The sequence below is a fragment of the Charadrius vociferus genome, unplaced genomic scaffold, assembly GCF_000708025.1.
Source record: "Charadrius vociferus isolate BGI_N301 unplaced genomic scaffold, ASM70802v2 scaffold337, whole genome shotgun sequence".
Taxonomy (NCBI): domain Eukaryota; kingdom Metazoa; phylum Chordata; class Aves; order Charadriiformes; family Charadriidae; genus Charadrius; species Charadrius vociferus.
The window spans coordinates 536,184-558,702 of NW_009649049.1; the positions used below are offsets into that span (position 1 = coordinate 536,184).

The 22,519-nt window shown below is 37.9% G+C and overlaps 2 protein-coding genes across 3 annotated transcripts; one reads left to right on the forward strand and one right to left on the reverse strand.

The window, feature by feature from the left end:
- Nucleotides 1-1,787: 1,787 nt before the first annotated feature.
- Nucleotides 1,788-12,097, forward strand: SNAP23 (synaptosomal-associated protein, 23kDa). 2 transcript variants are annotated; one of them, XM_009887967.1, is made up of 7 exons: nt 1,788-1,889; nt 2,445-2,486; nt 4,235-4,283; nt 4,774-4,891; nt 9,146-9,298; nt 9,701-9,845; nt 11,349-12,097. In XM_009887967.1, exons 1-7 carry the CDS (start codon nt 1,833-1,835, stop codon nt 11,412-11,414), a joined length of 630 nt encoding a protein of 209 aa, XP_009886269.1. In that variant the 5' UTR covers nt 1,788-1,832; the 3' UTR covers nt 11,415-12,097. The 2 variants fall into 2 exon arrangements, with proteins under 2 accessions (XP_009886269.1, XP_009886270.1); XM_009887968.1 differs by lacking the exon at nt 9,146-9,298 and having other exon boundaries at nt 1,833-1,889; nt 11,349-11,414.
- Nucleotides 12,098-16,789: 4,692 nt separating this feature from the next.
- Nucleotides 16,790-21,792, reverse strand: LRRC57 (leucine rich repeat containing 57). The gene is made up of 5 exons (XM_009887969.1): nt 21,617-21,792; nt 20,285-20,420; nt 18,976-19,244; nt 18,313-18,498; nt 16,790-17,723 (listed from the first exon to the last, which is right to left on the reverse strand). The coding sequence occupies exons 1-5, from the start codon at nt 21,698-21,700 to the stop codon at nt 17,682-17,684; spliced, it is 717 nt and encodes a 238-aa protein (XP_009886271.1). The 5' UTR covers nt 21,701-21,792; the 3' UTR covers nt 16,790-17,681.
- Between the last annotated feature and the right edge of the window lie 727 nt (nt 21,793-22,519).

Genomic DNA, 22,519 nt, shown 5'->3' on the forward strand with positions numbered 1-22,519 from the left:
CTATTAGAGGCCTTATGTAAGAATGCCTGATTTTTATTTTTTTTTTAATGAGGGCAAAAAATACCTTGTGTTGACAGCTACTTAGAAAAACCTCCTAGAGCCATAGTCTTAGGCTGAGGAGGTGTGTTAGGTGCTAAAGACCAGACTTGCTGAAGTATTCTCTCAATTCTGAGGTATTTCATCTGTAAAGGAGTCTTGATTTCAATTCACCCTCAGAGGAATGCACACTTCCTGCAAAGAGCTGTGATCAGCATACATTCTCTAGCTGAGTGAATCTGCATGAATTTGCCTTTCTAGGAGCAGTTACTAACATTATGTCTTCTAAAATACTAATCTTGTAGGGGGGAAAAATGGAACATAGTTATGTTAGTCAAGCAGGACATTTCGGTCATCTCAGTGGATAACGTAAACTTAATTGGAAGCTACTCAGGTGAAAGAGCAAGGATTAATTTAGGGGAAAATTTATTTTAAAAAAAATCCTCTTATTGCTCAGCTTGTGTGCTACCTTATTAAATTCTTTATTGCCTGGGAGCTCTGTTTTCCCATTGCTAAGAGTGCCAGCTTTATTACCATTCCTCCAACAAAAATGTGGATTCTTAGCTCTTTGCTCTGATAAGGACATGCTTATTGATGGGCTTGCTTTTTCCTCTTGTCTCTTCAGGCAAAAATATCTCCTGTTTATAGCAACAGTTAACTCATGGTGTGTTGGGACTTCGCTTAAGAAAATCTTGATCCTTTCTTTAATTATGAGAAAGGTAGATTTGAAAACCTTTGCTAGACTTGCAGACATACCACTTGAAACTTTTTGCAATCCTGTTTTTGATGATCCGAGGGCTGGAGCACCTCTCCTATGAGGAGAGGCTGCGAGAGCTGGGGCTGTTCAGCCTGGGGAAGAGAAGGCTCCGGGGAGATCTTATTGTGGCCTTCCAGTACCTAAACGGGGGCCTACAGGAGAGCTGGGGAGGGATTTTTTACTAGGGCATGTAGTGATAGGACGAGGGGGAATGGCTTTAAACTGGAAGAGGGCACGTTTAGATTAGACATTAGGAAGAAGTTTTTCACTTTGAGGGTGGTAAGGCACTGGAACAGGTTGCCCAGAGAGGTTGTTGAGGCCCCATCCCTGGAGGTGTCCAAGGCCAGCCTGGACGTGGCCTTGAGCAACCTGGTCTAGTGGGAGGTGTCCCTGCCCATGGCAGGGAGGTTGTAACTCGGTGATCTTCAAGGTCCTTTCCAACCTAAATGATGGATTCTAGGATTCTGCTATCCTTTTGCATTTGAGGGACTCACCATACCATAAGAACAACTATTTCCAGAGTGTTACTGGAATCATTTTAGGTGGTGCTTGGTCTGTGAAAACGTTTCCCCTTCTGACTGTCTGTTGAAATCCCTCAAAGGGAAGGGGAAAAATACTTAAAGCTTACTCTAGTAACTTAAGTGCCTTAATTTCTTTCTGGATTACTGAGTAAACCAGTGTGCTTTTTGAACACAGAGAAGCTTTTTATTTTTAGACTTCATTTCCTGATTTTTTAACTTTAACAATAGAATTTTTCAAAAATGTTTAGAAAGCTGAGTCTTGGATACTGATTGTTCCTGCATTTCTTTTAGCTCCTCAGTTATGTCGTACCAGCTGAATAATTATTTTAGTGCCTTTTAGTCCTAGCCAGGTGTTATATTAAACAGAATGAAATGTATAGGCTTTCATGCTTTGAACTGTCTTCTAGTTTCAAGTCAAAATGCTGCTAAAAGGATAATTTTGATGCTTACCTGGTATCTCTTGCTACAGGGGGAAGATTCTCTTTAACGTGATTACTTACAAGTAATAGTTCCTCATCATGGCTGAACTATCACCTGAAGAAATTCAGCTGAGGGCCAACCAGGTCACTGATGAGGTAAATATTATAGGAAGCCATTGGGGATTACAGGACTTACCTGCCAAGATTACAATATCCTTTAAAAATAAAGACAGTCTAGGGTAGTGATTCTACAAGGGTATAGCTTTATACTGTCACTTTACTTGGTAAATGCTGGACTGAAGACTACTCCTAAAATTAAGAATAAATTAAAACTTCTGAATTGTAAAGCCACCTGCTTCACAGAGTACTGATAACCCAGTTCTGATTACTGAGACAATGCAGGCTGGGTATCTACGCTGTTCTTACTCATGTTGACTTTTTTTATTTGACTAAAATTCATTTGAATATATTTTCTTTTGTAGTGACTTTCCAATGGGATAAACAATGCACTAGCAAGTACTAAAACCCAACAGTTTACTAGCTACTGAAACCTAGTATGCTGCCACTATGACTGTGTTGTACTGTGTATTACATATAGACATGCTGATGGACCTTTGTATACTAGTTGCCTTACTGCAATGAGCGGGTAAGGAAGACTTTCAGACACTGATATATCCTGTTGAACCACTCATTTTAAAATTCTCTTTCTAGTCTTTGGAAAGCACAAGGAGGATTCTTGGCTTGGCCATTGAGGTAAGGAAAAGCTTTTGAATTCCCTGTGGATTTATTAATTTCAATATAAGCAGCAGCTTGTTAACTTTCACAAAGTGATCTTAATCACTTCTTTGTCTTTCTCAATATTAGAAGTCCCTAGTTTAATTCAGCAGTAGAGTTGGATTGACTTAAACCTAATGTTTTTCACATATGTCAAGTCAGATCACAGAAAGATCAATATCCTTTTTGCCTGTTTTCCTCTTAAGCAAAATGGCCTAATATCCAAATGGTACAGATAAGTTACAAAAAGTCTTCTGTGGTGGCCAGTTATGGCTTTGGCTGCTGCATCACTTGCTTCTCATAATATCTTCCATTTGTCTTTTAGCTCACTTTGCCCGTGACAGTGTGAAAATACCCTGCTTTGAGGAGGGTAGGGCTCAGTTGGGTGGGGTAGTAGAGGGTAGGGCTGCTTTTGGTTCTGAACAAAAGTAGTTCTACATACACCTTACAATCCGTTCATCAGCTTTAACTTTAAAGATAGTGAAGTATGATGATGAAACTCTTAGCACCATGACGAGAAACAAATAAATCTCTGTTTTGGGTTTATCTAGGTGATATTGTATATGGATCTGTTCCTCTACACTGTTACGGTTTGCATGCCCCATTGTAAAAATGACTGAAAGTTTACTTTTGATGCTGTAATTTCAAAAAAATATATAGACCATCCTGTTGGTAGGGAGTAAGATAAGATGGCTGATAGTAAGCTCTGGTACACTTAAAGCTTAACTGATTCATCAAGATAATTTTGCTAGTATTTGGATATGCCATAGACAAATGGGAATCCAGAGACTAAGCAGTAATGCATTTCAAAGCTAATGCTGAGACTTTTAGTGCTGAAGACTTAAGACACTTTTTGTCAGTGTGAGAACACTAAAAAATAATCCACTGAATAAGGACCCTAAAGTGTTTGGTCACTACTGCTTTAGAGCCTGTACTCACTGTCCAGATGGTAGCAGGCTGCTGTGGAACTGCAGCAGCTACTGTTATCAGTGAGGCATTTGAATCAGCACAGGCTAATGAATACTTCTCAAACACAAACATTAAGAACATGAGCCAATGTACTTTCTCTTGGTATCATAGTTTGATTCATAGAAGCTAAAATAACTCCTACCATAGGCAGTTCTACACTGCCAGTTTACAGTAAAGCATGGGTGCAACTTGCATGCTAGATTCAAGACTTTAGGCCAGCAAAGAGCTGTGGCGTATTCCTCATCGCTGTTTTCTTTCGCTTGGTTCTAAAACTAGGTATGGGCTATTCTTTTCCTGATCTCGTCTGCTGAATTCTCAAGAATGGTTTTGCAGGCTTTATTTTGCTTTCTTTTACTCTGGCTTCCAGGACTAAAGGCCTTGTCAGCCCTATTAAAGTGTGTAGGGATAAAGAATGAACTAAGTGCTGCTTTTCAAAACAAGGCACAGCTAGGTTTACTTTTTTAGCTTGACATTGTCATAGTTCAAGCTGAGTATTACAATAAATTATCATCTTGTTGTAATGTAAAAAACCTCACCAAAAAACACACTAATAGAGATAGGTTAACAGGTGAGATTATTATCAGCCTAACATAGGATCTAATTTGAAATTTAACATAGCTTTACTACAGAAGTTATTCCTAGGACAGCATTTTAATATGAACTTGGCTGGCTTATTAAATCTACTATAGAAACCTTCTGATTTTGCACTGATGTATTGAAATCTGGTTTTATATCTGCAAATAAATTTATTTCTGCAGTCCCAGGATGTTGGCATCAAAACTATCACCATGCTGGATGAACAGGGAGGTGAGTTCTTCCTCTCTGACACTAAAAATCAATTTTATGAATGCAAGAAAAAGAATTACATTCAAGAGTTGATGCTGAAACTAAAGGCTTATTAAAGACTACTTATGTGAAAATGAGACTGGCTAATTGGTTATTCCCATGTGTTTGTAGTGTTTAAAAGAAGTTTTAAAGTAGTTGAGAGACCATCATAGTTAAAATATAATAGAGCCATGCTACAGAAGCTGTTCTTTCCACCATATGTGACTGCATTTATTCTAAAAGCAGCAACAGAAGTGCTGCTCTAAGGATAGGGAAGATATTTTTAATGTAGTAAACAAAACTTATCACTGAATATCTTTCTTAAAATTCAAAAAATAAAATCCCAGAAGGCATTAGTCTTGGTATAAAGATAGGACTGAAACTTGTAAGTTCGGGCTTGAAAGAAATGTTAATATCACACCCCCACCTTCCTCCAGTCTGTGTTTATTCAGGTTACTTGTTTCCCTTCTAGAACAACTAAATCGCATAGAAGAAGGCATGGACCAGATAAATAAGGATATGAGAGAAGCTGAGAAGACACTGACAGAGCTCAACAAATGTTGTGGGCTCTGTGTCTGTCCTTGTAACAGGTCAGTTAAATTGGTACTTGGGTCTGACGTTCTAGAATATTCTCAATAGCTAGAGTACTGGGAGATGGTCTCTAATAAAAGAGCTAATTAAAAAATGCTAAATCCCTGGGTAAGTCAACTGTTTTGGTTTGTAGAGCTGCACCCTTTTAAAATTGTATGAGAGTAGCGGAAGCTTACTTGCATCTAACCATATATTGTGCTTTTTTTTTCACTGTAAACATAACTGCTGTATAACATCCTGCACAGTTGTGCCCTAATCTACTTGAAGTTTATATTTAGTAGAATACTATCAATGTCAATACAGATGAGACCAAATTGCACTGCAAATAGCTATACGTAAGTGCCTGTCTGTTAGAAATTTGACTGCAAAAATCACTTTTTCACAAAAGTACTTTTGTATTAACTTAAAAGCAAAAAAACTTCTCTTTTGGAGAAGGAAGGAATCTAATCTTTTTGTATGGCACTTGATTTGTATTTCTAAACACCTAAACAATGATCAGGAATTAGTATTATAAGGAAAACAATATTTATTTTTTGGAGGTGTGCTAGCTTTATCTTTAAGCAGCAAAGTAACATTGATTTGTGTGAATTGGATGTGATCATAGTTCTTCCAAGGGAAGGAGAAATGAGTTATTTTAAGAGCGTGACTGCTGAAGTGAATAGTATGTGTGTGTTTGTTCATTTTTAGCTCTTCAGCATTCAACTGAGAGGTAGCAGAAATCTAGATTAAAATTCCTTGGAGTAGCCGAGTCTGCTTATATATATATATATATATATATATAAAAAATAATACTTTGAGGATCATTTAGGATAGAGATGAATGTGGCTTCGAAGGCTGAAAGTCCTTAGAGTTTTAGTATCTTGAAAAGGCAGATAGTTCTGTCCTGACCTCTGGATAGGTGTGCTTACAGTTTTTATATTAGTTTTATCAAGCTGATGGACTTTGAGCATTTTGATACACTCAAGTCTTTGTTTTCTGTAGTTGACAGTCTTATTTCACTGAAGCCAAGCAGCTTATTGACACTAAGTAAGCTCAAAATTTGTGAACTCTTGTGGCACTCCAAATACGTGGTTAACAATAACAGAAGCAATAAGTTGTATACAAGAAAATGTGCAGAAAAATCTACTAGATAGGTAGAGGGTAATGAGGAAGAAGAAACTGTGGATGCCTGTCATACAGCTACTGGTACATCAGTTTTTCTATCAGAATTTCTTGTCAACCAGTTATCTCCAAAACTTTCCATTTTTTGCAAAAGGCTAAATCAGAACACTTGCTGAAATAAATACTGCTTTTCTCATTTCTCCTAGGCTTAGATTATTTATAAAAGCTTTGTGAAAACACAAAATACTGGCAGTACTCTAATATAATATATGTACTAATAACAATTTACCTGTTTGCTGGTCTTTACTATTCTTTCTTCTCCATTCTCTCCTAACACTGACTCTTGCTTTCTAAAAATGAAGACTAGGATAAGAAGCTGTATTCACTTAACTGGTGAAAGCGGATTTTAGGACAAGGTCAGTCTTATTAGTGCTGATGTACATTTAACCAGCTGTCTGAAGTGATGCTTCCGTTAGATTTGTGCTTGCATGTGCATGTCTGCATGAAGGTCTCCTTGTGACTGTGATGTGTTGTAATACTGATGTGAATGGAAAATGTCAGTTACTATAGAGTGTATTAGCTGTGGAAACGAACAACTGCTTGAGCACGTTTATACAACTTGACAAGTTGTCTAAATTGCCTTACTCTTACAGAAATGAAGCATGAGTAAAGTGAATGTATTTGAAAACCATGAATATGAATTTGAAAAACAGCTTTTAAAAATCAGGTGGTGAGAAGCTTTGTTCTTAATTGTGCTTACTTTGAGCAACAGTTCTTTTTCTAGCTGTCTACTTCAGGTATGCAAGTAGTTTTCAGGCCACTTGATTTTGTTTAATAAATTCCTCAGTTACCTCTGGCACCTAATATTTTGCTAATCCGGAAGCATTACAAGTTCTGCTGTTGTGGCTTTAGTATGAATGAGATTAAAATGTAATACTCGATCTAGTTGCAGTAAACCTAAGAGAACTTTAAGCCTGTATCCACAAGGAGCTAGAATTGACTAGTTTAGGTTTCCTTAGGGTTCTGCTGGGTGCAACAGTTCCATTAAAAAGTGAGAAATTATTCCATTTCTTCCCCTTGATGTATTCATACTAAATTACTTTTCATAGTATCTGACCTATGAAATACAACTTCCCATTTTCATTACATAAATGCCAGAAGAATGAGGGGAATACTTCTTCATTACAGCTAATTTCACACCTCTTCCAATGTAAAACATTTGGGCTACTGAAAGGCATTTTAGATATAGAAATTTGTTACCTGTAATTGTAAATTTAGCTGTACTGAAAGACTTCCCTTTACAGGGAAGTCTTTCTGCTTTTAAAGAAGCAGGAAAATGGCAGTGGAGTCTGGATTATCTAGTTTATAGAATCATAAAATTGTCTAGGTTGGAAGAGACCCTTGGGTAGATGGTTGGACTCTATGATCCCTACTCTACAAAGTTCTCCCCTACACCATATCCCCCAACTCCACATCTAAACGTCTCTTAAACACATCCAGGGATGGTGACTCAACCACCTCCCTGGGCAGTCTATTCCAATGCCCGACCACTCTTTCTGTGAAAAATTCTTTCCTAATGCTCAGTCTAAATCTACCCTGTTGGAGCTTGAAGCCATTCCCTCTGGTTCTGTCATTAGTTACCTGTGAGATGAGACCAGCACCAACCTCTCTACAGTGTACTTTCAAATAGTTGTAGAGAGTGATGAGGTCTCCCCGCAGCCGCCTCCTCCTCAAACTAAACAGTCCCAGCTCCTTCAACTGCTCTTCATATGATTTGTTTACTAGGCCCTTCACCAGCTTCATTGCCCTCCTCTGCACTCGCTCCAGCACCTCAATATCTCTCTTGTATTGAGGTGCCCAAAACTGGACACAATACTCGAGGTGTGGCCTCACCAGTGCTGAGTACAGGGGCACAGTCACCTCCCTACTTCTGCTGGACACGCTATTTCTAATACAAGCCAGGATGATGTTGACTTTCTTGGCCACCTGGGCACACTGCTGGCTCATATTCAGCCGCTTGTCAATTAGAACCTCCAGGTCTCTTTCTGCCAGGCAGCTTTCCAGCCACACTTCCCCAAGCCTGTAGCGCTGCATGGGGTTATTGTGGTCCAAGTGCAGGACCCGGCACTTGCCCTTGTTGAAACTCATACTATTGATGTTGGCCCAATGATCCAATCTATCTAAGTCTCTCTGTAGAGCTTCCCTATCCTCCTGGGAATCAACACTCCTGCTTAACTTGGTGTCATCTGCGAACTTGCTGATGATACACCCTATTCCTTATTGAGATCATCAATAAAGATGTTAAACAGAAATAGGAGTTTAAACATGAAAATGCTAGCAAACAAGGTGGACATGAGAATATTCTTCTCAAAATATGTTCTTTAGGGTTCATGAGAAATTACCCCAACTTAGATCAGTTGGTTTTTTGTTATATTTTCCTTCCCTTGCTTTTGTCAGTCTGTGATTCTTGAGATTGCTTCATGTCAGTGTGCGTTCTTTAATTTTTTTTCCTCTTCTGAATTACATTGTAAAAGTGTAATGGTAAGTTGGTTTGTCACTTTAATTGGGTTAATACAATTGAATTGCAGAATGAAGTAGCTATTTAAACATGATTACTGTTATTTCATCATCAAAATTAATGTGAGAAACATTAACGTTTAAAAAGAAAGACTTGACAATAGAAAACATTTGAGAAATAAACCAGTAGAGATTAATGGTTTTCTTGTGTAGTGTAACTACTTGTATCTGAGGGAGCTTTTTTCCTTCATTGCTATTTCTTCCCTGAAAAGTAACTAATCCTGACTCTATACTAATTCCTGTTGTAAAAGCAACTTTATCTTATGACAGTGTAAGCTTTCCTATTGCTGTCATGAGCTTCCCCTCTTCTGGTAAAGTGTATTACTTCAAGGAAACTACTGCGCTTGTATTAAAGCTTAAGAACAAATTAATCACTGTCTCTAGAGTAACTCAGTTATGTTTGTACTATCCTGATATAAGAAATTGTATTGCATAGACAAGGTTTTGTCTACACAAAATCTAATCTCTCTAAGGCACAAGACAAATGTTTCTGAAAGTCCTAGATTAATACAGAACTTCATTCAGGAAGCCACATTTCTGATGTAGCAGTTCAGATTTCTTATTTTACGGAGTAGGACAAAAAACTTCGAGGCAAGCAAGGCATACAGAGCAACCTGGGGAGATGGAACAGAGAACTCGGCAGATCATGTGATATCCATGCAACCAAGAAGTATAAATCGGCAGCAGCCTCAGACTTCTGGAGGACCAAGTGGTGGATATATTACAAGGTTTGCTTCTTCATATTTTTCAACCTCAAATGCAGAAATCCTAATTTCCCAGTTTTCAGCTTCTTGCAGATGCATTTTAGGTGAAGTGGCTAAATAGTAAGCTTTTTACTACTGCTTGGAGGAATCATTACTGCTTGAAGAGGAGATGGCAGACACCTCCACTTTCAGTATTGTAGTGGTCATCTTAAATTCTAAGGCTATTTTTGTAGTAGCAGCTAGCTTAGCACCTTTTTTTGGTGAGCCACTTGCTTGGAATACGTGGGGTTTTAAAAGGGGAAAAATTGGCTTGAATACATTGCCTGTCAGATAACTGTGCAACAAACAATTTCTATTAAAGTAAATTCAGGGTAGGGAAAAGCAAGTTCTTGATTCTTGGAAACATCGTCTTAATTATTTGAACAGGATAACAAATGATGCCAGAGAAGATGAAATGGATGAAAATCTCGCTCAAGTGGGAAACATTCTTGGGAATTTGAAAAACATGGCTCTGGATATGGGCAATGAGATTGATGCCCAGAATAAACAAATAGACAGGATAAATGTAAAGGTAAGTGTCCAGGGTGTTCTCTGCTTTCAGCTTAGAGGTTGTTACCAAGAAGTTCTAAGGAATGGGCTCGCTGTCCTATCTACCTGTATTTGCAGTAAATATGCATTAAGAGTAAACCATCCTCTAGGTTGCAGTGATCTGAACAAGAGATATATATTGGTGTTTGGGTACATAGTTGAAAATTCAAATGCTTCAGAGTGTCAGGAAACCTAAAAATACAGCACAGGTCACTAGTTACTCTGAAAGCAACCAAACTTGACTGGATCAAAAGAGCAGAGACATTTACTGGAGGTATAACTGGGGGATTGTTGCTCACGGAGAGTCTGGTATGTGGTAGGGAGTAGGTATTTTTAACACTAGTAAGATTCTTCTGGAATTCCTAAGAAGCTACTATAATCATTGAACATAAAATACAACACAGGTAATTAATTGCCCTAATTCTTGTGGACAGGTTAATATTGGGGCTGGGGAGACCTTGGAGTAACAGGTTTTGTAGGTGCATAGGGACATGGTCTGCCCTACTAGGCACAGAAAGTTAGTCATTATTATATTAACTTTCTAAAACAGATGAATAGGATATAAATGGGGGTGGAGGCAACTTATTAAGGAACTTAGTTGTATTTTAGAAATCCCCATATTCTGAAATGAATAGAAGTTCTTTTACAGGCATCCTGGTTAAGAAAGGAAATGAAAGCTTCAATGAATGGTGTCTATTAAAGACTTCTAAAAAGCAGAAGTGAACACCAATTGCTGTAAAATTACAGCATTGAGACAAAACGGGAAGTTAGATATCACTGAAATGCCTGGTAGGGTTAAAAGTAAGAGGAGCAGAATTTTCTCAAATATGCAGAGCTAGTCTGACATAAATGCTGGTTGTACCTATGTCAGCATCTCAATTTTGCCTAGTAATTTAGGTACTGTGCTATTAATAAGACCAATCAACATGATCTTATGAAGGATGCCTTAATTGTCTTTCGCTGTTCTGTAACTGCGGATCTGAGGTGGTTATCAAGTAAAAAATCAAACATTTTAAAGAACACTAGAAAATCTAATCTGAGTTTAAAATTAGATGTGACATTCTTACAGCTTATAAAGTGGAGTGAAAATTGCCTGGTCAAATTAACTGCAAATGGGAATTACTGGTTTTAGCAGTAGTGTTTATGGTAGTTTCAAGCACCTGTTTTGGCCTGATATGCTCTTTCATTTTAGTGGTTGGAATAAATTTTGCTGATCAAGTCTTACTAACTCTTAAAATATGATGTAAACAAGTTAGAATTGCTTTGTGAAACAGCAGTAAAAATGAAAGTGCAATTCCTGGCTTTGAGACTGGCAATCTATCTCAGGATATTTAAATTAATTCTGATAACTCTCGCAGCTTATAAAAGTTGCTCTCCTTCTGTCTACCGCAATGATAATAACCTGCAATTCAGAATTTCATGTCAGTTTGAATTTTTAAATTGTTTTCCCTGAAATCTGCAAATGATCTATGAATTTCTCTTTCAGGCCGATACAAACAGGGAACGCATTGAGCAAGCCAACATCAGAGCCAAGAAACTAATTGACAATTAAAGCCTGCTGTCATTGTTCAATGACACTGTCTCTCCAGCTGCAAGCCACCATATTCATGGATCTGTGAAACTTCTCCTATTCTGAAATAAGAGGGGCTGGGAAAAATGAAGCATTACCCTTTCTGTAGGGATTAATTTTCTCTTTTTTTTTTTTTTAATTGCTTCTTGTAAATGTGGCCTTGACTCTGAGAAAGCAGCCAACATAACTTCCTCCTACTCGTTTGCCTTCACTTTCTTTAAACTGCTCAGGGCTAAAAGTGTTATGGCTTTGAGAATCTCCTTGCATGTTTTTTCCCCCTCCCAGTCTCTTTTTTTCTGCACCCAAAATATAGTCCTTTATTGAAGTTGAACAAGCAGGGTAACCTGAAGTCACAGTTGTGGAAAGTTGGAGAGGGCACTTTGCACTATTTGAAATACCTCATAAGTTGAGTGTCTTCACTAAAATAGGGACTCGGTGAATATTGTCTGACTTGTATCTCTAGCAGGCTAACCATAGTTTTACAATCCAAACCTCATGATTGGTTTGGGGTTGAGTTTGTGATTTACAGAATTGAAGAGGCCCACTACTTACTACTTGTGGGTTAAGGGCTTTAAAACACTTCCTAACCACATGAACTTTAAGGTAAAGGTAACTGGAGGGTTACCCAGGCTTCTGTTTCTTTACAGTAAATTGACATTGGTTTGGAGGCCACGACTGGGAAATCATGCTGTGTTGTTCTGGTAATATCTGTTGTGTGTATATATACCTGATCTGAATGCCATGCACATGTGAGTAGAAGAAAATAAAACTATCTCCCTAAAGTATTTATTTGATGGAAAATTTTATGCCCCTCATCAAAAAGTTAACTTTTAAGTGGTTGAGTGATGCATCTTAACTGGAAGAAACCAAGTAGAAAAGCATGCAGCTTTCTCGCATCCAGTGTCAAATTCTATTTTGTCTAGTTTTCACTGGAGTTCAGTTTATGCCTTTCTCCAGTGCAAAATAGTGACTGAGATCTGGTGCAGAGTTTGTTCTCAGCAGTGACTTTGGGGGAGCTTCTTAAACCTACTGAAAACAGGGAAGCTTATTATGAAACTTCTTTGTCACAGGTCTGGAGGAAGCAGTACCTACTTAAGAACTGTATGCTAGTTCTAAATAAACTAGTTCTAAGTAGATTTCTGACTGGTTTATTATTGCAGACTTTGGGACTGGCAATTAGAAATATTACATGTGCAAGTTGCAACTAAAATGTTCCTGTTCTGTTGCAGAATAGAGGAGTTTCTGACCAGGTGACGTAAAGCTGTATTCCTATGAAGAAGAAAAACATTATGGTTTTACTGTAATATAATCGGATTTGTTCCCAGAGTTTTCTTTAATTTTTCTTTTTTTTTTTTTTTTTTTTAAGTAAATGGCAAGTGACCTGTATAATTTTAACTGCACCCAGCAATATATTATGCCTGTTTTAAAGGTGAAAATGATGCTTTGGACTAACCTGTGATACTTAATGTTGGATGACAAAAATCTTCAAATTGATTGGAGGAATAATTAAAACTAATAGCATTATGGGGTAGTTTTTTTGGAAGGATAGTCCACAAGTAGCCATTAATAATGAATCCTAGGGCTAGAGAGATGACACTAATCTGCTGAAATGTAAGACAATGTGTTTTGTTTTCTTTTTAGTAGAACTACAATTAGTATTGCTGGTATATTCTCAGTTCACTCCCAGGACAACTTGATACTTAAAAGGGAAAAAAGGGGGGGGGAGCAGGGAACACGATGAAAACACAAAAAAACACCTGACCAAAGGATGCTGCATGTAATAACTAGGCCAGTGGTAGACTGTCTTATGTGAATAAGGTAAAGTAATTTTTAGGGGGCTGGACACTTCAGTAGGCTTCTGTCTGGCTTCCAGTAATTGTTGGAAAGCTAATGAATTTTAAAAGCTTATTATCTACCCCATTATTAAGTTAAGATTATGTGATTAGAAGCACAAGTAGCAAAGAAGTACTTTTCAGAACATTGCATAGTAAATTTCTAACAACCACTTGCATGGGAAAGCATAGGGGATTGTATGCTTTTTTTTTTTTGCCTTCTTGTGAACTTCAGGTTGACTGAGGGAATATTTGCTGCTGGTTGTGAAAGCAAAGTATACATTATTTAATTATGATTGTCTCCTGGAACAGAAGACTAAAGTGGTTACCTTATTCTGCTTGCAACAGTGCAAACCTGCTCTGTAGCACCTGGACATTCCAAACATTGGAATATATTTCTCCCTTGCCATTACCAGTCCATGTTCTTGACTTCCCTGAGCTCTAACAACAAATATGCATGTTGGCTGAGAGAATGCTGTGATTGTCAGAATTGAAATATCACAATGAGTACCACACAAGGCAATAATTTCTGAGACTCTAAGCTTGAGTATTAGCAGAGTATCAATACTATTTTCTGATGCAGCAAGAGCCAAATCTGTGTGAGAGTTGGTGCCTTTATGTTAGCAAACAACACAGTCTGCTTCTTGGATTGTCTAACTGTTGTCTATAGAATAGATGCTTAATTTCCATATCTATGGGATGGAATCAACACTTGTACATCTTTGTATTTCTGAATGCAATTAAGAATGAAGGTTTACAGTTTCTGCTTTTGATTGTTAAACTATATATTGTGCACAAAAAATACATACTTTTATAACTGAATGTGTTCTAAAACTATTTTCTCTTAGAAATGTCTTTGTTTAGTTTCCTGTCCTTGAAAAACTTGGCAGAACTAGTTGCTGCTATGCAACTAGGAAGTTTCCCTTCTATTTTTATTTCGCAAAAATCTTAATGCTAACAAAGGAATGGGTGTGGTTGGGAAGATAGGAATATTGTGATATTTTATATTTTTTTTGTAATGCTCCAGTTTTCATCCCAGCATAATCAACATCACCTAACTTCGAACTATGAAATGTGTCCATCTATTCTTTGAAAGACTGCGATTGACATGTGACTATACTTCAGGATGATAAAGGAACTAAGTAACATAACTTAAACTTTCCAGTCAAGTATCGGTAACAGATGCCTAGCAAATGCTAGTCCAGTAGGTGAAATATAGTGATTCAACCTACTGCCAATGCAATTGCACTTGCAAGGCAATTTAAATTGTAATTTCTCCGATGCTTGAGCCTTAGATTCCCAGAATGTTCTTAGGGGGGAGGAGGTAGAGGGGAAATACAGACTTGTGTTGACTTGCAGCAGTTTTGAGCTGCAAGACAATAGCCTATCTGGGAAGGGCTTGGAAGAATTACTTTTCATAGAGTATATTTCTACCAGTGACTAAGGAAAAAAAATAATTAGGGTCAGCCTACATATGTAACTCTTCTGAGCATGCAGCATGTATCTCATGGGTACACTTAAATGATGATAACTGGTAAATTCATGCTAGCCTATGCCTTGATGAAAGATGAATTAAGCCTCTTAACACAGGGGTAGCTATAGCATGAACTGCAGCACATGATGCTTGTGCAGCAACTTGTAGAACTTTCCTCTATGAAGGCTGTACGGTGAAACAATTTGCTGTTTACCCAATGCAGTGACTTGCAGTTGCTAATTCACCTTTGCTGCACTTGAAACAGCAACGCGCTATCTAAATGTTGATTGAATAAATGGATGAAAAGCATATCTTGCTGCAATGGAAAATTGGAGAGCAAGTAAAATACATCTGAGACAAAATACATGAATGGCTTATATTGTTAACTAGGGTAACACTTTTCTACCTCAATAATTCCAAAACTAAAAACCTGCAAGTGTAATTATGCACGGAAATAACTGTTTCACTTGTAGAGTGGAGGTGGTGAGAAGGGAAAACTGAGAAACTCCCAATATAAATCTACTAAGATTACATGTGGTGCTGAAATGTACAGAACAGTGTTCTACTATGTAACTTAGTCACAGTTAGTTATTGCTGTAAAAACATCTGAGGGTATTGGCCAGCTTTTTCTCTTGAAACAGAAGTAGTCTTCATCTGTTGTGGAACAAATTTGGTTAATCCTGGACTAACCTTGCATGGTGTTTTCTGCCTTTTGCTTTACAAAATTTTTCATAGCTGCCATAACTCTGAAGTAGCAAAGGAGCCTAACAACAAGCAATTGAAAGGTTTCTGAATGTTGATTTACTTCCTCAAATACTTCCAAAAGCAGTAATACCTTTTATAGCAATGCTAACTCCATAATTTTTAAATATTCTGATCTACCATCTCTTCTTATACATCTTCTGTTTATCCGGATTCTTTTGTCTATTCAGCAAGTGTTAAATGAGAGAAGCAGTATGTCTGAGCAGGTATTTCCAGATAAAAAAACCACAAAAAAACACGAGAGCACAACATTGCCAAGGGCATACATATTGACGATAGGGCACTCCCTTGTAGTTGTTAAGAGTTGGTTTGCTCTGTGGATGTCTAGGATGCAAATATCTAGGGAAAAAAAGCTAACACTTCAAATGGGAGCTATACTTCAAGTCTAAGGAGCTGAAATTTAAAACAAGCCTGGGACTTTAAACTGTTCACTGCTGGATTTGTGTGTCATAATCTATGCAGTCTATTAGTATAAATCTGAATAGATTCCTGACTACACAGAGCCTTGCATTATAGTAACATACAGGCTGTGGTCTTAAAGCACTTCCATAGTTATGTCTTGCAAAACAAAGTAGCCTCAAACTTTGTCTGCTGTCAGCTACTTCTTACAGGGAGCTAGTAGATTTTCCATAAAGTAACACGTGGAATGGGGGTTCTTAAGTAAAAGTGTTTCCCTGTTTAATGATGGATCACATCCATCCTTTGAATAAGGAGCTGATGTTCCCTAAAACACTCTTATAATAGGCATTACTATGTAAGAATTGAAATAAGACAGCAACAAGGTCAGGGAACTAGATACCTCTTCTGAGCATCTTATAAAAGAACTGCTTATTGCCACTCTTTAATTACAGTGGTCTGTTGAGGAAAAAGTTTGGCTCTGAAATCACTTCATTTTTCTTAACTGCGGGTGTTTATAAGATGTTGAATACATTTAATAAATACACTAGCAACTTTAAGGAGGTGTGTTTTTTGGTCTCATGCAGGAGAGCTTAAGTATAGAACAGTTGTTAATGTAAGACAGTCTTACCAGGAATAGATGCCTCCATGCTTACCTTGCCAAGAAGTGTACTTAGTACAGCTCCTACCTCACCGTTTTGAGCATGCAGTACATATTAACTGAATTGCTACCAAAGTGATACCTCAACTCCTCTGCATTCTCAAAGCAGTTGAAGTATAGCTGTTACCAACAACTGATGGAACCAAGTAGCCTAAGTGATGGCTTTCAGTGACAGCTCGGTACTACTTCTATAAGTGACAACAGCAGCAGTTACACCAAATAAAGTTTGAACTGATTTTTTGAAAATTATTTACTAAAATAAACAAGTACATTTTCCTTTTCAGTATAAGTTACATAATTGCATACATTTTTAGCTTTTTCTAGGTGCTTTTGGTAGTAAGGCAGCAGCAGCAGGCTGACAACTACAACTTTCAGCATTACTCTGTACACAAGGAGTCAGTGCAAGGATATTATGTTGTCCAGCAATATACATTTTTACTGAGTACATTGAATATGAACCTCTGTTTTATTTGACACAGCTCAAGTAGAAGTGGACTGTAGTGCAATTCTTGCTTATGGGAAAGGAAAGCCTGTACAGTAAAATATGAATAAAGGATGCTCAAACCATGATTTGTTTACCAGATGCAGTTAATAAAACATTTAACATAGCCACAACTATTTGTGCTTCGTAAAAAAATTATACAGGTTATAAACTAAACCCTCATCTGTAGAGTTCTCTGTAGAATAGTGCTTACTGCAAGACATACAATGTTTCAGATCTGCTTTGGTGGTAGAACTTCCATGTGCTATCATGGAAAAATGTTTCCAGAAGAAATAATCCTCTTACAAATCAACAGCCAGCTTCCTGACAAAAGGGAACTGGCAACTTTGAAATGCTCATTCCCTTTCTCTGTGAAAGAACAAGCCCTGACAAAGGAGAACATGTATTGTGTTAAAAGCTATAGTGGCACAAAAATCAAAACTGGCCCCTAGGCAGGTTCATCAGTTCAATACCCATGTTCTCTAGTTCAAGTTTATTCAATGTGGCCTTAACGGACCGTATCAGACTACTAGAGGAGGAGTGCTCTGATCATCTACCTTTATCAGTCTTGGTTTATGTCAGTGAAGCAGGTGCTTCAGTCACTAACTCTTCTTACTGGGAAGACAGAGGGTCAGAATAATGATCATGCAAACTTCTTCTTTGTAGCTGTAAATCGTTCCATGTACTACAAAGAAAAAAAAATAAAGATTCAGAGATTAATACAAGATTCATTACTGTTGAAAGCAGCTAAGCTTCTGCTCTCAGACTCAGAAGCACTCAGCATCTAAAGCATATTTTCATTTCCCAGACATAACCATTAGAGCTTTAATTTCAAACAAAAAAACCCAGATTTTTTTTCTGCCATTTGCTGTAATTCAGATTAATGTTCTACAAAGAAAGTCCTCACAGCGCTGAACAGTCAAATCTCAAGTGTTAAAGATGAACTAACATTAAACAGTTAAGAATACTGCATAATAGGAAGCATCCATTAGTTTTTGTCCCACCCAAGTGAAGACATATGTTATCATTAGCTACCCTTCAAATGATGCTGATGAAAGAACACTGATCTTGAATCCTATGAGAAAGTTAATCTTTGAAGAACCCTTGAAAGTCTTTTCAGAGGTTAGTTACAAATCCAGTAGCAGTGACAACACCAATAGACTGTTTGTGCTTTATTTCACCACCATAAGAGCCTAGTATTCTGAGGCAGTACTGCCTAAGGACTTCACCCGAAGCTGCTTAAAAAAAAAGACTAAAAAAAAAAAGACACAAACCTTGTCATAACCTTCCAGTTCTCTGAGTTTCTTGATCTCAAAGAGGTTGCCTTCTACTGCAAGCAGTGAGATCTGGGAATCACTGAGGATACTTTGAGGAAGCATGCTGAGTTCTAGACAGTTTTCTTCTAAACGCAAGACTTTGAGGCGCGGACAGTGGGAGATCTGCACCGAGATCTGGGAAATCTGGCAGAAATAAAAAACCAAAGAGAAATATGATTAAAATGTTACTGATCCACAATTACTTAAAGTGGTTTGTTTCACGCTAATATGGAATAGTTACCATGTTGTAAATATAAACTACATTAACAGTAACTAATTAGCAACAATGCATAAGCAACAATAATAATGATCAAAAATCCAAGTAACTTTTTTTATTACATGATGCCAGGCAACCTACGTATCTGTTTATCAGATTCCTAGTCAAGAACTGTTCAAATAATTTTCTGTACGACTAAATTCAGGATTTGTTAGTTAGTCAAATCAGGTAGTTGGACGTATCAGTACATAAACTCTAGTTATGATCTCTCATTTCTGTTATGTCCAGGAGATATCTTTTAGCTGTAAAGTTTTGATGGTCTCAGCTTGCGTTCTGTGGATGTACTAAGTCCAAGATAAACCATGTCCTAAAGCTATATGCCCATAATATCTCAGTTACCAGACCTGATTCTGATTCAAATTGAGTTCGATAGCCTGCAATTCTCCCACAGTGTCGGGCACGTTTTGGATCTGGTTTTTGGAAAGATCTACCACATCCAAGTGGCGAAGACCACAGAGTTGTGTAGGCACAGTCCGAAGCTGGTTTCCAGAAAGGCTCAGGGTTTTCAGGGCCGAAAGTTGTCCAAACGCAGCTGGTAGCTGCCTCAAGTGATTGCCATTCAAGTGTAGCGTTTCCAGTTTTTTCAGTTTACACAGCTCCTCAGGTAAAGCAGCTAGAAATAAAAGACAGAACAAAGAGATGACCTAAACAAAAAGCAGTAAAGATTCATATCCATTTAATTCAAATAAGCTTCTGCATAGAAAATGGTGCTATACTACAGTAATTTCTCACAGGATTCCTCCCCACTTTCCCTTGGAGGCACAGACCCCTGCACAGAAACTTAAGCCCACTGACAACACATGCTTTTTAACCACCTCCCATAAATATCTTAGAAACGATCTGCAGGCAAGGCAGACCTTCAAGTCACAGGCTGAAAACACCACTCTCAGAGGATTTTAGCCTATCAGTTATACTCCTTACTAACCACTTTGCTAATGTATTCTGTGACATTTGAAATACCACACTGTTCACAGTTTCAGATCTGCTGCAGCCCTTTAAAGGAATTACACAACTCACTCAAAAGTAATTTCTCAGATAATTCATACTGTTATCATACCAGCATATAAACCTCACCAGGTAAGCTGTGCTGGCATTCATTCATCCCTTGTTCTACCTACACAAGCATATAACCTGTAGCACTTCTGAGTGTAGTATAGAGAGGTTTGTATACTACATTTGTATTTCAAAAAGGCAGATAACACACAATTAACACATTAAAAAGTTAGTTTCTTCACCTCATCCTAATTTTTCCTTAAAGTTGGAAGCTTGTCCAACAGAAACTGCAACAACCATTGAATGGCCAGCAACATTTTCTACAGATCATCTTCATCACCTGTTCTCTATGCAAGCACTAAACCACCTGACACTGTTAAACCTTCAGATCAGACAAGTGACAGCACAGAAACATTACGGTTTTAAGTACTTACATGTCATTGCAAAACTGATAATACAACTAAGTTGGCAACTATTTTTGAAGAATTTATTGGTTTGGGTTTTTTTTTTTTCCTGTACATGAATTCCAAAGATTTCAGTTTAGGTGACTAAACTGCCCATTTACATCCTGTGAGAGTTAAATCATTAAATTTAGTTTCTGATCAGAGAAGTCAGGTTATTATTTTAAAAATCTGTGGAGATATTAATTAGCAGGCATACTCAGTTTGTTGTTGTTTAGAACAAGGCTCTTCAAAAAGGAAAATTTTCCAATGAGTGGTGGCAAGAGCTCTATTTTGTTGTTTGACAAGTCTATTGTTCTTAAGTTGCTTGTTAGCTTCTGCAGATCTTCAGGAAACTATGGGGCAGAAAAAAGATACAGCATTTAAATAGGTGGTACAACTTGGAATGTTCAGGTTACACAGTTTAAAATTTTAACTGAAACTTGTTACATACTGTCATATGTCTCACCATGTCCAATCACCACAGTGTGCAGCTAAGTTGGAGAATTTGCTTAATACCTATCTTTAAAAATATTTTTTCATCTGAGGAAGGGAAAAGGGATATAAAGGAGACAGTCTAACATCTAGGACGAGTAGTTTTTAAGCCAAAATTTAAATTTAAAAGGGAGAAGGAAGTGTACCATGACACAAGCTCGCTTATGTTTTAGACCTCTTGTTTTTCTCTTAAACATACCTGTCATTAAAAAATATTCTACAGGTAGTTAACAACTCTGTATTTTAGCACAGTAGGATTGGGAAATTTTTCTCCTGCTTTCCTTTTTAAATAATTATATAAACCATTTTTCCTTATTCTTATTTACATAATGTGCCACTTTAATCTGCACTTGGCACTGAGCTAGAAAAAAGAAAATCCTGACAACCACCATCAGCAAGTCCTGGTCAATAGGCCAGTAGTTTTGAGTTTCCTTTGGTTTGGCAGAGGAAAAGGAAAGAGAGAAGGTAGAATAGTGGAAGAAGATACTTTAGAAAAGTCTTGGCAAAGTTATTTTGGCTATCCTGTGAATTGTACCTCAACTTATGGTTCCAGAACATTCTGTATTTTTCTGCAGTTAAGTCAAAGTCAAGACAATTGCCGATACAATAGAATTCAAGATTCTTGCAGCCCAGTAAACAGCCTGTACAGGCTATTCACATGACTACAATTAAATGCAGCATAAGTATCTAAACTTGACAAACTGTGGAGTATCTTTCTAAGTAACAATATGTTTATAAAATTTACATTTTTCCCTCAAGTTTATAGCCCTTTTTTAAAAAAGCACACATATTAACTAGTACTTCTTGAACACACATGCACTCTAAAGCATAGGCTCATAAGTATACAACTGCCCTGACAAATAAATCCTCAATCAGAAGACAATGCAAAAATTTGCACTGTGAAAAGGAAAAAATATAAAATCTTGAAATAATACTACCTGTCACTATTTATGAGAAATACATGTATGCAGTGCATTATGACAATGAAGCGGTAATTTCTCTCCAAAAGTGTCAGTCATGCACACACAGAGCCACGTTCCCTGTACAGTTACATTACCTCTGTAAGCCCCTTTCCCGTTAGCTGAAACACACCAGTTTTCTGTGCTGTCTCCAGGTGGGCTTTCAATGCACTATTTCCCATCCTTAACAGTTCTCTGTCAAGCGTACAGAGTTTGAGCGACAGTCTCAGCCAGTTTCTCTCAGTTATTCTACGCCAGAGAACTGCAATCCAAAGCGTCTCTGATAAAGCAAATATAAAAAGTCATTTCACATCTACCGTCTTCAACATAAACATTTCAACATACTGAACTGTTTCACTGCTGTGTTTTCATCTCCACCATAACTAAACCCCAGAACTTAAAAGATTCCCCTAGCTTGAGGTGCCTTTGTTATAGTAGCTTAAATATTGAAATGATGCAACAAGTCTAGTTAAAACTAAGTTGAAAAATTGCATGCTTCCCACATTTCGCCTCTTTCAGGGCCTAGTCATGTAAGGAGATTCTCCATGAAGACTGGCTGTGATTTTAGTGGCATCTACCAGCACTGACCTGCTGTCGGTACTATGCTTTTATTTGCCTTTTTGGAAACATTTACTTCATTTAGAGACTCTAGATGCAGACACACGACATCCATCTCCAGCAAGGCTTAATCCCCAGGACAAACCAGGCCAGGTTACAGGCCGGGGGATTAGTGTCAGGTCTGTACCCGAGAAGTGGGGAATAAAGCCTAAGACAGCACGTCAACACCCAGGACGATGAACCCAAGAGAAGCACCGCTCCCCACCGCCACGGCTAGAAGCGGGCCAGCGGGACCCTCGGCAAGAGACGAAGCCAGCAATGACCCGCTGCAGGCCCCGGTCCCCCCGCCTCACCCCCGCCCCAGCTGCTCTAGTGTCCCCGGCGCCACTGGACCATCGCCCCAGGCCCGGCCCTCGCTCCGGCAAGAGGAGCAGCCAGGCCCG

Coding starts and splice junctions, on each gene's coding strand:
- LRRC57 (XM_009887969.1), bottom strand. CDS start 21,700: ATGGGAAATAGTGCATTGAAAGCCCACCTGGAGACAGCACAGAAAACT. Junction 20,421..21,616: donor CGGGAAAGGGGCTTACAGAG/GTAATGTAACTG, acceptor TCTGCCCCATAG/TTTCCTGAAGATCTGCAGAA. Junction 19,245..20,284: donor TCTAAACAACAACAAACTGA/GTATGCCTGCTA, acceptor TTTTATTTCTAG/CTGCTTTACCTGAGGAGCTG.
- SNAP23 (XM_009887967.1), top strand. CDS start 1,833: ATGGCTGAACTATCACCTGAAGAAATTCAGCTGAGGGCCAACCAGGTC. Junction 1,890..2,444: donor CCAACCAGGTCACTGATGAG/GTAAATATTATA, acceptor TTCTCTTTCTAG/TCTTTGGAAAGCACAAGGAG. Junction 9,299..9,700: donor AGTGGTGGATATATTACAAG/GTTTGCTTCTTC, acceptor TTATTTGAACAG/GATAACAAATGATGCCAGAG.